This window comes from Eptesicus fuscus, chromosome 9 (assembly GCF_027574615.1).
Source record: "Eptesicus fuscus isolate TK198812 chromosome 9, DD_ASM_mEF_20220401, whole genome shotgun sequence".
Lineage (NCBI taxonomy): Eukaryota > Metazoa > Chordata > Mammalia > Chiroptera > Vespertilionidae > Eptesicus > Eptesicus fuscus.
In genome coordinates, this window is record NC_072481.1 from 93336490 (window position 1) to 93349957 (window position 13468).

Here is a 13468-nt window from a genome sequence, read left to right on the forward strand (position 1 = left end):
CATGTCTGTTAGAAAATGGTAGATGTAGACTTACTCCAGAGCGGCAACCACTGCATGAAAGGGAGTTTGCGACTTTGTAAAACTGATGGCAGGTAAGACAAAGGCCTTCAACCTAAGAGCCATCTAACTGAGATAGCAAAGAAGGCAGAGAAAGAACTGTGTGCACACCTTTATTGGAAGAGCTAGAGGAGCTTACACACCAACCTGCTGCAAGGAAAGCATGTTCATGAAGGAATCAAGACTCAGGACTTCACTCCTCTCCCTTCTGCAGTGTGGACGGAGGCGAGCTGTTTGATCGGATCATTGACAACAACTACAGTCTGACTGAGTTGGACACCATCCTGTTCATCAAGCAGATATGTGAGGGAATACGACATATGCATCAGATGTACATTCTTCATCTGGACCTGAAGGTAGAACATGTTTTGTATCCTGACCTTTCCCCTCGTGTGAATCTGAGGGCCCCGTCAGACACTATACACCAGCTTGGGACACCGAGACTGTCACTAAGTACATATTAAGTAATTAATAAAAATCCAGGTTCTTAACCTTACCTTTCCATTTCCAACTTCTGTCACCCACTAATATTTGCATTCTCCTTCGTTAGGGACTACTATTTAGATTCTTGCAACTTGTCTGTGTTAAGGGAATCCACATGGAGATCATTTCCCTAAAAGTTTAGAATTAAAACCACCATCACCATCACCATCATGGTGCCCTAGTTGTGTCCCTGACATTATGTGCTAAGTAGGTGGGAGGATTTTACTAGGTCAACATACCCTTGTAGTAGCCAAGCCTTTCAGCTCTCCAGGAGTCCCCAGCATTCTTCTGAAACTCACTCAGGCAGCCCTGGACTTTAGGGCTCTGTTTTTTGACGGGCATGCTAGAGCACTGAAGAGAAACCAGTGGCAGGACGGGATCCAGGACAGCCAGAAGAGTAGTGAGAAAATGCTGGAAATGGTAGAAGGTTTCTGTAAGCATTGGGAATCCAAGATGCCTTTCTTTCTTCTCTTATTCAATGAGCCTTCCATTTTTGTTTTTGTTTTCCTAATATGTTTTTATTGATTTCAGAGAGAGGAAGGAAAGAGGAGAGAGAGAGAGAAACATCAATGATAAGAGAGAATCATTGATCGGCTGCCTCCTGCATGTGGCCTGACTGGGAATCGAACTGTGATCTCCTGGTTCATAGATTGATGCTCAACTATTGAGCAACACTGTCCAGGCAATTACCCTTCCCTTTTGATTTCTCTCCCATTATGAAGTCCCTAGGTTGTAGCTAGTTACAACCAATGAAATACCCAGGCCCAATAATTGACCAGCTCTGATATTCCGGCTGAGCATCATGAAATATATCTTCTGTGTGGCACATTTTCTCATTGCCCTGTTTACACAGCTTGGCAGTGAGATAAAGTATTCTATGTAACATACCATCTATGGAAACTCACCAGGGGTTGTAGAAGTAAATACACTTAACTTCCTTAAATAATTTCCCATGGGCCTCTCTCCTATAACTTGTCTTCCCTCGCTGTTTTGATTTATGTGCTCTGCCTCTCCCATTCACAGGGCAGGAGTAAGTGGTATATAAAATGGCAAAGTCAAAGGTTAAAAATCATTAGCAAAAAGCTCGGCTATGAGCTGAGTTTGAGAATGCGTATTTTCATGGAGCATTCCATTGAGTATGGATATTCTGCAGATATCCCTAAAGGGATTTGATTGGCAACTGGAACTAGGACCTGACCTATCGTAAGTCAGACAACTTCATATGTGGCTCCATAATGTTGACTGAGGACTTGCAGTGAATAATTTAGGCTACAACTTGTATGTAAATATAATAATAAAGGCAGCAGCTTGACAGGCCGTTAAAGACCAGTCATCCTTTCAGAAAGCTCCTTGGAAGGAAAAGGGCCAAAAATATTGAGTGCTTATCATGTGTAGAGGAGCTTAGAGGTGACTTAAAAAATGCTCTCCTTTATATTTTTCTCTGTTTTACAAATCTTATTCAATGAATATGCTTTAATTCCATAATTAGAAAAAAATAACTTTTGAAGTGCCCTTGAAACTGCTTCTTTGCATTCTGCAAACAATTTTGTGTGTGGTGTCATAGTAGGCTGACAACTAGATAGCTTTATACATGATTGATCAGTTATTTAAGCATAAAAACAAATGTTCTTATATGGCACCCACTTCTCAAAAGTTTTTTCTCAGGAACATCTGTTTTAGAGATATTTTAGAAAAGATCTTCCAAAGACATTATACCTAACCAAATGGACTATGTTATTTCATAAAGTGTTTTCTGAGTTTCTGATCTCATCTGAACCTCCTCTCCACCCAGACAGGATCCCACCTAAAGGATGGGACATGGGATCCTAAGTATTCAATTACTCAGCTCATGCTCCCCTCCTCCCCCCAGCAATAAGGGAAGAGTTGGGATGGATTAGAGCTTGAGAATCCAGGCAATTTGTTGAAAATTTTCTCTTTTATGGATAACCTTAACTTTAAATTAAATCTCTCATATTTCTTTGACCTAAGCTTTTCTATCCTAACAAATGTAGGTACATGTGTAAGACATTCTGTAAACAGTTACAGTGCTATTATCTATGTTTCTCCCTCTTCACCCCAAGACTGTCAGATTATTAGCAGGGCTAGGTGTTCCCAGAGTCAAACTCCAAGGGAACACTTAGTCAAGGGTGTTAGGGATTGAGATCCAACTCAGCAAAACTTTGGAATTTCAGAGAATGAAGAATGAAATGGGGGAAGCCTTCCTTTGACACATGACTTTCTCATAGACCAAAGCATAAAGGAAAATCTGGAGGTTGGAGGATTCATATTCTACTGCATATTCGGGGTGGTTGTTTAAATGAATCAGGCCATTTCTCTTAGAATTCATAAATCCTTGGGTAAAATATTCCTCCAAGAAGGGAAATTCATACTTCATAATTTTAGGGGGGCCGATGTCAGGTCTGAGACAGCCCCCACAGTGCATTTGGAAAGTACTGAAGCAGTCCCCTTTTTCCTTCCCTCATGGAGGCCTCCTGCCTGACCTCACACATCATGGTAAACTGCAGGAGCAGGGGGGAGAACAGGCGGGGTAATGCAAGTTTGGCATGGTACCCAAAACCTCGTCTACCACATAATTAAAGGAGAAAATACCCACACAGACAAGCCAGCCCCAAAGTGAAAGGCCTGCTATGTTTTTCCTGAGCATCGTTGTATTTTTAGTCGTGGTTCAAGGACAATTTGAGTGAATGATGGTTGTTTTCATTGCTAATGTGTCTCTTTCTCCTGGCAGCCTGAGAATATCCTGTGTGTGAATCGGGATACTAAACAAATAAAAATTATTGATTTTGGATTGGCCAGAAGGTACGTCTATTTGAACATAGGTGCATGAATGGAGTTAGGGAGCACGATGAGTGCTCTTTCTTTGTAAAGACAAATCTGATAGATATATCCCTTAGTTTCATACCCTTATTTAGATTTACCTTAACAAAAATTATGTTTCAGCTTTACCTTGCTGACTTTGGGATTTGAATGTTTAGAAGTGTCTACAGTGCATGCAAGAAAAAGATAAACAATTAAAATCCAATACAGGCAGTCCTCGGGTTACGTCTGACTCGACGTACGTCGTTTAGTGGTTACATCGCCATCCCACATTTATTTATATAAAAGAAAAGTTCCGTCATTTCGACGTATGTACATATGTGCTTTATGTTTTTTATTATTTATTTACCACAAGTAAAGGTCAGAAATTGTTAACTTTCTTTTAAATTTTTTTTACTGTTTCACTTCATTACTGCTGTGCATGTGCTCCATGTGAGTGACGTAGGTGCTTATGTAGGTGGGTTCCAACTTACGGTGAAAATCGCGTTACATCGCACCATAGGAACAGATCTCCAATGTAACTCGAGGACCTACTGTACAGTGAAGTTATTAAATTTGAAAACATTAATTCAGAATTTGTAAGAGTTTGTCTGTCTTTTATATTTGTTCCATCTGTAACAAGATTTACTTTAAAAAATAATCATAGTCTAAACAAGATAGCAAGGGGTTCTGGAACATCTAAGGTTCTGAAGGGAACAAAGAGTTTACATGCACTTCAACACATTAACAATGAAATAAAATAGATGTTGTAAATTTTTGCATTTAATGTATTCTACACAATAAAAGCCTAATATGCTAAGTGTCCAGTCATCCAATCGTCTGTTCAACCAATCAAAGTGTAAAATACTAAAGATATGCTAAGGCCACTCAACCGCTCTCTTTGATGTGCACTGACCACCAAGGGGCTTCAACTGGTAGTTTAGTTTGCTGCTGGGGTCTGGCCAATCGGGACTGAGCGAGATGGGTTGGACATGCCCTGGAGCCTTCCCATGGTCCCTCCCTGGCCCTGTTTGTGCACCAGTGGGGTCCCTCGGCCTGGCCTGTGCCCTCTTGCAATCCAGGACCCCTCAGGGGATGTCAGAGAGCCAGTTTTGGCCTGATCCAGCAGGCCAGGCTGAGGGACCCCACTGGCACACGAATTTGTGAACCAGGCCTCTAATTAATTAATAAGGGTTTATTCAATCCATCTACATGTCAAGAATCACGTAAGTTTTTATTTGGTCACTAGAGGCCCGGTGCACAAATTCGTGCATGGGTGGCATCTGGCTGGTCAGGCCCCAATGGGGGCCAATTGGGGTTGGGCCTACCACAGGAGGTTGGCTGTCCCTGCCTCTGATTAGAAGGGGGGTGGTCAGGGGTGGAGCTGGCTTGGGGAGGAGCCACAGGAGGTTGGGGGAGCCGATCGGGGCCCCAGTTGGGCCAGTTGGCTGCCACAGTGCACATCATAGCAACCGGTCATTCGGTCATTCTGGCATTCCTGTTGCTTGGCTTTTATATATATAGATATTTTATAGTTCAGGTGTTCTAATTATTCTGAGTGGCTTTTCTCATAGATGTTTTAGATTATTAGTTTTAAAGTTTTATTGTATGAATTATGACTTAAAACTCTTAGAACTTCTTCACAAGTTTTTGACACTTTAAAGTGATTTCTTTTAAAGTCTATTTATTCTAAACTTGTTGTATGGCTGAAGTCATTTTGTTTATAGACTGTGTCTTTTAAATTTCCATGATCTTTGATTGCCACTCACCATCTCTCCACTTGTCTTCTAAATTTCAGATACAAACCCAGAGAGAAGCTGAAGGTGAACTTTGGAACCCCAGAGTTTCTTGCCCCTGAAGTCGTGAACTATGATTTTGTTTCCTTTCCCACTGACATGTGGAGTGTGGGGGTCATCGCCTATATGCTGTAAGCAGATCACCAATCTCCCTGACACGTATTCTCAGTCATCATGCATATTCTATGAGGTTTTGCTATTTTGAATGAAAGCTCTAATTTAGCTATCTTAAGAATAAATAACACCAGGCCATAGTCAACTACTTTCTAGGCTCTGTTGCATGCTGTGGGTGAAAGAAGTAAATTCCTTCCCTGACCATCATCTGAAAAAGTAACTGTATGTCTTCTTCACTGGTCATTTCAACTCTTAGGACACCACCCAATGCCTTAAAAATAATTTTAAAAAACAACCCTTACTCCCTAGAGGTGACACTCCCCCTGTTTGCCATGTGCGTGTGTGACAGACCATCTCAGCCGTAAGTCCTGTAAGAGGAGGTTGTGCTGGTCTGTGACATCCACAGTCAGGTGTGGCTGCCACTTGGGTCCCTGCAGTTCTTTAACAGAAATGGGTTGAGGGGAGATAAAATGTATATTTTTATGATTAAATTATGTTTAAATATTAGGTTGTTTGCTTTCTTTCATTTTTAAATGATAGAACCACAAAGAGCAACCTATTTATGAGGAGTTTGAAGCAGTTGAAAAAAATACTCACTCTGGACCCTGTGTCTTGTAGACTTAGTGGTTTGTCCCCCTTCCTGGGTGATAATGATGCTGAGACCCTGAACAACATCCTGGCCTGCAGGTGGGACTTAGAAGAGGAAGAATTTCAAAACATCTCAGAAGAGGCCAAGGAGTTCATCTCTAAGCTTCTCATTAAGGAGAAAAGGTAACGCCAGCTCATCCAGGGTTCTGGAAGAAGTTGGGGCTGTAGAGGAACAGTATGTCACCAGGACTATTAGAATTAATGACAGATAACTATTGAACTCCTTTTGTGAAGTCACTGATGCTTGCACCAAGTTGTAAATAGGAAGAGTTGATGCTCTTGACCCAATTTACTGATATATGGGACTGCTTTGGTCATGAGGTTTGAATGGAGCTGCAAAAACTCCAGTCTTTGTCTTTTGCAATAAGGCTCTTGCACTAAAGGGCTCTCGCTGGGCCTCGGTGAACCCTGCAAATGAAGGTTTTGGGATAAGTTATTTCCATGATGCCTTTCACATTTACAAAGCACGAATACAGCTCTGTGTAGCTGAACACTTAACTATTATTTCATTTGAGAACCTATAATGGGCCAGACTGTGCCAGGACATTATCTCTTTCAACCCCCACTCAATTCCATGAGATGGAAATTATCATTACTGTTTTATGGATTAGACTCTCAGGAGTTTGCCCAAGATCATACAGCTAGTAAGTTGTAGAATTTATAATCAAACACAAACCTACCTTCCCCCAAGGCCAGTCACTTAACTGTTATGCACTCCATGGCCTTGTATTTCCTGCCATGCTGAAACAACATTTGTGTGTCAGTTGGTGAAGAAGAGTAGGCTGGCCTTTTAGAATGATGGACAGGGGAAGGACATTTCCATTACTCTGCAGACACAGTTTTAAATGGTTTTATATCTAAAACATAGCACAGTTAGGTAGTTTTTAAGATTCTCAGGGCCAACAATACTTGCTTTATTGTTTCATTATAGTTTTGGCTTTTAAGTTATTAATAAGCATGACTGTGAACCAATACAGAGGAGGGAGCAGTGGAGGGGCTGGTAAACACACAACATGGGAAAGGGTCTGGCACAGTGCCTGCCACACAGGAGGCTCTTTTCCTGAAGCAAGTAGGTAATTACCTACAGTCTGCCAGGGAATGTGTCTTGGGCATTGAGGGCAGATGTATAAAGCCCAGCCCCTGCCTTTAGGTAACTCATAATCTAGTAGAAGAGACAGGTATTTAAAAAATAATGCGATGTGACTAATGCAAAGATAGAGTGTACTGACAAGGGCCAGAGCTGAGTCCTAAAGGGGAGGAGGACTTGGCCAGGCTGGGGTCTCAGTCTGAGAGGAGGGCTAATGAACAGGCACAGGCTTTATCTTGAATGGAAAGGCACATTCATGGAAAGCTGATGTTATTATCATTATTTATAACACTGAATGCCAAGCAGTAAACAGAGGGAAAACATCAACTCTGTCAAATCTTTGATAGATGAGAGATACAAATTTACTGAGAACCTATTTAGAGATACAGTAAATCTTCATTTAATGTTGCCCATAGAAAACTTGGACACTTGGAAACTTGACTTTAAGTCAAATGACATATGCCGAAACCAGTTTTACCATGGGCTAATTGACAAAAGCAAGAGTTAAATTCCTATGGCATATTTCTGGTCACAAAAGCACCAACAAACTTCTAAATAATGACCAAAACACCAAAAAATGAAGGTGAGCTAATATATATTAAGAAAGATTAATTAAAAACAAGGACATGCCCTACTTATTTTAGTTCAGGCTTGAAAGTGGCTCAGGGCGAAGGTGGAACCCATGCTGGACAGGATGCCCTTCCATTGCAGGGCACACTAGACACCCCACATTCGCTCAGACGGGACAGTGCAGACACTCCAATGCATGCACGTGCACATCTCTGGGTTGTGGGAGGAAACCAGAGTGTCCAGAGGAAACCCTTGCAGGCAGGACAGAGTACACATGCCACAGACAGTGTCCCCAGCTGAAATTGATTTTTTCCTCATCAATGTATAAGGAAATGACATTGAACTAAATGACATTATTTGAGGACCTGTTGTATCCATTTACCTGTTCTTTGGTTTGATCGCATGGAGATCCTGAGGTGCGTGGCTATTATCACCATCATGTTATCACTGGGAGCAGTGAAGCAGTCAGGGCTCCTCAGGGCAGATTCTGAGCCAGGCCTGTGGCACTTCAGCCCTGTGCCCTGCTGCTCCCTTTGTCTGCAGGTTTCATTAACACTAAAGGAGCAGCAGATACACATTTGGGCAGAATGACAACTAGTTAAGTATTCATGTCAATACCTGATGAAACTAAGGCCAACGTTAAATATTACCATGACAGAATATAAAATACTCTCTCCCAATACTTACATTAACTTTCTACCTATTTCTCTACTTAACTCTTTGAAACTTTTTAATTAAAAAGTTAGTAATACATATAATTAAACAGTTTTAATACATCAATTGCTTTTGCAAGAATCATTGTAGCATTTTGTCCATACAATAATAAACATATGTTTATTCTTCAACTGACTGAGAGCTCAGTTTATGAAGCTCAGACAGTACATCAAGAATATAATATCCTCTCTCTCTATAAAAGCCTAATATGCAAAGTGTCCCCTTGGGAGTTCAATTAACCGGGAGTTCGATTGCTCGCTATGACATGCGCTGACCACCAGGGGGCAGCGTGGAATGAAGGGAGGTCCCGGCTGGCAGCCTCTAGGGACCCTACCTGTGCACGAATTTCATGCATTGGTCTTCTAGTGTATAATAAAAGGCTAATATGCAAATTGTTCCCTGGACCAGGAGCTCAACCAGGGGGCGGGGCCAGCCAGCCAATTGCCTGTGGTCCCTCCCTCCGGCCGGCCCTGCCCGATTGGCTCCTATTGGGGCAGGCTGGCAGGACCCCACCTGTGCACGAATTCATGCACCGGGCCTCTAGTCTACTTATATTTGAAAGTAGATGTTCAGTTATTAACAAGAATTTGGAATTGTTGCCTTGCTTTGTCTTACCCATATTATTACCCTGGTTGAATTAGATGGTAACTTACATGACACTGACAATTTCAGAGCAGTCAGAATGGCCTGGGAACTTCACCGTCTGCATCCGATCTCCCAAAGGCAGTGGCCAGAGCTGAGCTTGAATGGCAGGTGCAGGCCTCATCAGGCATGTTCCCACTAATAACCTTCTGAATTTCCCTATAGTTGGCGAATAAGTGCAAGTGAAGCTCTCAAGCACCCTTGGTTGTCAGACCACAAGCTCCACTCGAGACTCAAAACACAGGTAACCAAGGCTCTTCTTTGTTTGGCCTCAGTTTTTTGATGATCAGATGCTTGAAGAATTTTAGCCTTAAGAGCGGTTCTATTTAATTCCTTTTCTTATAGCCTTCAAATCTATGCTAGTGTTAAATTGCTTAAAATGCTTTTATTGAGCAGTTTGTGTTTTTAAAATAGATGTTAATTGTGTTATGTTTATTATTAAATATTTGTATCTATTATAAACTATGCTATGCATATATACTTAAACACACAAACACACATATAGCCTAGGTCAAATGAACATATAAAGTTTGGGAGACTATATCAATGTATGTTATGTCTCCTTAAAACAGAACTCAGAATTTCTAACTTCTATGCTCACCTGGTTTAGTCTTCTTTGGCACCAAAAACTATTATACTCAGCTTGGTGCAGATATTAATGTAAGTATATGTGAAGGATACTCTTACCAGAGACTAAATGAAGATGACAGAAGGATTTATTGAGAATAATTGAGCCCACTCCCTGCAATAACTTCTTGTAGTAAATTCCTTATCTACTCTTATGGCCTTAATTACCATTTATATTCTGACTCACCCATCTGTCTCTTTAGCACAGATTTGTTTCCTGAACTTCAGGTACACAATCCACATGTGTACTGACATTTCCACTTGGATCTTCTCCTAAATTGAACTCATCTCCCCCCACCACACCTCATCTCATCCCCAACCCCTCCCAGAGTGACCCCACTTAATGACTTTAAAGGACATCTTAATTTTTCCCTCTTTCTTCCTCAATCCCCTCATTTCATGCTTAATTTATCCCCAACTTCTGCACATTATTTTCCTAGTTACTTCTGGAATCTGTGTCCTCTCCATCCGCATGGTTATTCTGGTCCAGGTCAACCCTCACCTGAACGACCATGATAGCCTCCTCTCCATTCAAGTCAATGACATGGAAGCAGATGTGTAGCATTTAAATAACTTTACTAAACATTTAGAATGTTCAACTGAACAAGATACATTCAGAGCAATCAGCACTCTAAGTCTTCGGGCTCACTGAGGGTAGGTGTGACGTGAGCATCTGTTATTAACAAGATGGCCCCTGGGTAACATGAATCTGACACACTTTCACTTCCTCCGTCTCTGCTCCTCGTCCTCCCCACTCCCTGGGGTTCGGAATGGAGCTTTTCCACTGACCAGCAAACCTTGGAATGACTATGCTTCAGGTACTCATTTTTTCCACGTTCAGTTTTTATTGAAATTAGCTTTGCTTCTAAATTCAGCATCAGTACTCAATTTTACTTGTGTCTGAGTATACCTTTCCTTGATAATTGGTACTGATGGCAAGTAAAAATAGACATATTACCTATTCTGTACCTTACTCAGACTACATAAACTGCTTATTAGGGTTACCAACCTATTTTGGGCCAATTTTCCACCAATGTATTTTTACCCAAGCTTATTGGTGTCTAAATACACTTTGACATGGTAGGACAATATGGAAACCACAGCGGATAATTAATGACATTATACAATTTGGAAAGTGTTTAAAAATATTTTTTAAATGATATAACAGCAACAAAATCACCTTTTTGTTATTCTATCTAAGGTGGGTAGATATTTCAAGAATGGTGAGGATTAAAAAAATTCCATTGGATAAAGCTAGTTCATTATTATAAAAATTATAGTTATATGGCACTGTTCTAACTGCTATACAAATATTAACTCATTTAAGCCTCACACCAATCCTCTGGAACAGGCACTGTTCTCCTCAGTCTGTGGATGAGGAAGCTGAAGAGACAGCGTAAGCTTTTCTTATAACCCAACCATCCATATATAACCCATCCTGCATCAGACACAGCTCTCTGTGGGAAGGAACAAAGCATTCCCAAACTACAAGTCTATTAGAACTCAGCCAGCACCTACTACAGACAGTAAATGCTTTGGGGCTGAAGGAAGGAAAACTGAATAAATGTGACCTGTTTCCTTATCTCCCAGTGCCTTCTACCTTCCTTTCCATTCCCAGCACTACTCCCTTAGCACATGCTCTTCTTCCAATTCACCGAGCTAATAAAATAAAACATGAGCCGATATTCAACCTCCATTGGCTCTCTTCGCTAATTCACCAATCATGATTTCTTTAATTACAACTCTGATCATATTACTCCTGATCAAACAGTCTTCAAGTGCTCCCCATTGTGTACAGCAGGCACAGCCAACAGTTCAGGCCTCTTCCAAGACGCCCTGATCTCGGTCCAGTCTTGTCTCCACTCCTCCCTCCAGATCAGCCCAAATCATGGCGATTGTCTAAGGCCTATTTTAAATGCTACCTCCTTTAATATGGCTCTTCTCAACCCCCAATTGGAGGTGCTTTCTCTGTCTTCCTGAGCTTCTCTTGTAGCACCTGACTCTTGTCCGCTGGATTTGAAAACTTTTGGACGAAGCAGTTTCTGTGTCCAGCGCGTCTTTGTAGTCACTGGAACCCAAGTCTCAGTCCTGACTCTTGTGCTTTGTCTAAGTGAATGTGTCCAAGGAGGTTTTGGCAGCACACACATGTGTGAAATTCAGGTGTCGTTAGGTGCCGAGCTCTTTGTCCCTGACTCTGAGGGAGGGTAGTGATGACAGGAGCTCCAGGGCAGAGTGGGGTTGCGCCTGAGCTGGACTCATCGTATCTATCAGAGGATCATTAGCAACAAGGTTTCAAGAACTTTCTACTCAGTAGAAAATAATTGACTCAAGTATTTTCATAAGTCAGGAACTGACGCAAAAAGTTCTTATCCTTCCCCAAATGTCTTCTGGTTTTCCTAGGAGAAGAATCGCTGCTCTGACGCTCAAGACCTTGTGACCCAATAGTCTCCAGAAGAGGCCCATTTGAAAGGTTGGTCTCGGTGCCGAGCTGTGTGCAGTCCTTAAGAGAAATCCAGTGTTTGTTGCATATGTGGGAAGCAGAGTGGTCTTTTGGCTGAGGTGGGCTGGGGGACAAAGATCGCAGTATTTGCACCCGGACTCTGCCACTTTCTAGCTGAGAAACTTCAGTTTCCTGGTTTGTGAGTTGGGGATAGTCTTACTTCCTAAGTTTCTAAGTGGCTCCACTGAGATAATCCAAACAACGTCTCGAGACCAGTGCCTGGCACATAGTAGGTGCTCAATAGGTGCCCGTAATGAAACAGAAACTGCCTCTGGTGGTCCTTACAACAGCTGTGTTAGATCAGAGGAAGTAATATATTTTTTTTGCATAGACAGGTAAACCAAGCTTTAGAGACTCAAAGACTCAGTAACTCACCCAAAGCCATACAGCTGGTCAGTAGTAGAATGTCATCCTCTTAGGGTCTCTGAATCTAAAACCCACATTGTTTTTCTCTCCTAAGCTGCCTCCTGGTCTTCACCCAATCTTGGACCCCAAGGACTCTACCCTGCTTAGAATTTTGTGGGAATTCTTAAGAAATAGTTTTACACATGGATATCTTCTGTTATATCAGTGAGCTAGCCCAATTTATGCACTAAAGGAGAAGCCCAAATAAGAGTACTTATATTATAGAAGGCTCATAGAAACCCCAATATTTATGTTCTTTTTGGGGCATAAGTCAGCTCCCTAACCTAGGGCAATGAGTCCGAGGCCTTTTTGCAGCTCAATTTTAACAATTATGTAGGACTAAAAATTTGTGAACCTGCATTGTTGCTGCCTTCTGGCATTAATCTTTTATCCTGTAAACAAATGTGGCTGTGCTGTCTTTGGGATTTCCAGCAATTTACAAATTGTGGGGTGTGCGGGAGTGGCAAGTGCTCCGGATTGGCCTGGGGTTGGGAATTCGGTGGCTACAGAGGCCAGCCTGGCAGATGCCCTGGAGCTTTGGGACCCAGCATCTCATAAGCTCCCAAAGTGGCCCAGGGCCTGCCCCGCTCCTTCCGGGCCGCTGGCAACTGCTCCAGTCCAAAGAGACCCATGGGCTCTTAATCTTTTATTCAGATTTGTATTTATTCTGGTCTTGAGGTTTTTGTTTGTCTGTTGGACTGTGTATATTCTTGTAAGCTGCCTTGAATCTTTTATAGAGTAAGACCGGGTAGAAATAAATCAATACGTCATAATAAAAGTCACAAAACAGTGTTAGAAATGCCTTTGGCCTTTGGTGTAAAGGTCACTTACTTAGGAGTCTACCACTTATCCTGAAATCTGTAAACAGTCACAGGGACAAAGACTAAAGCCCTGAACCGGTCACACTGTCGCAGTTATGTAGGACCGTCTTTGCTGGAACAGCTCGAGGAGCCCTCTCTCTGAACTTGGTCCTGTCTGCTTCCTGACAGTCACTTGGGCTGTCCACCA

The 13468-nt window shown here is 41.9% G+C and overlaps 1 protein-coding gene across 1 annotated transcript in view; it reads left to right on the forward strand.

Moving 5' to 3' along the window:
- The window catches only part of MYLK4 (myosin light chain kinase family member 4), a 73357-nt gene extending 61343 nt beyond the window's left edge, over positions 1-12014 (forward strand). Inside the window, exons 6-11 of the mRNA XM_054721169.1 lie at positions 272-413; positions 3290-3360; positions 5156-5284; positions 5886-6038; positions 9094-9172; positions 11956-12014. Of these exons, the coding sequence (XP_054577144.1) occupies positions 272-413; positions 3290-3360; positions 5156-5284; positions 5886-6038; positions 9094-9172; positions 11956-12000 (619 nt within the window). The 3' untranslated portion in view covers positions 12001-12014. The remainder of the gene's footprint in view (positions 1-271; positions 414-3289; positions 3361-5155; positions 5285-5885; positions 6039-9093; positions 9173-11955) is intronic.
- Positions 12015-13468: the final 1454 nt, after the last annotated feature.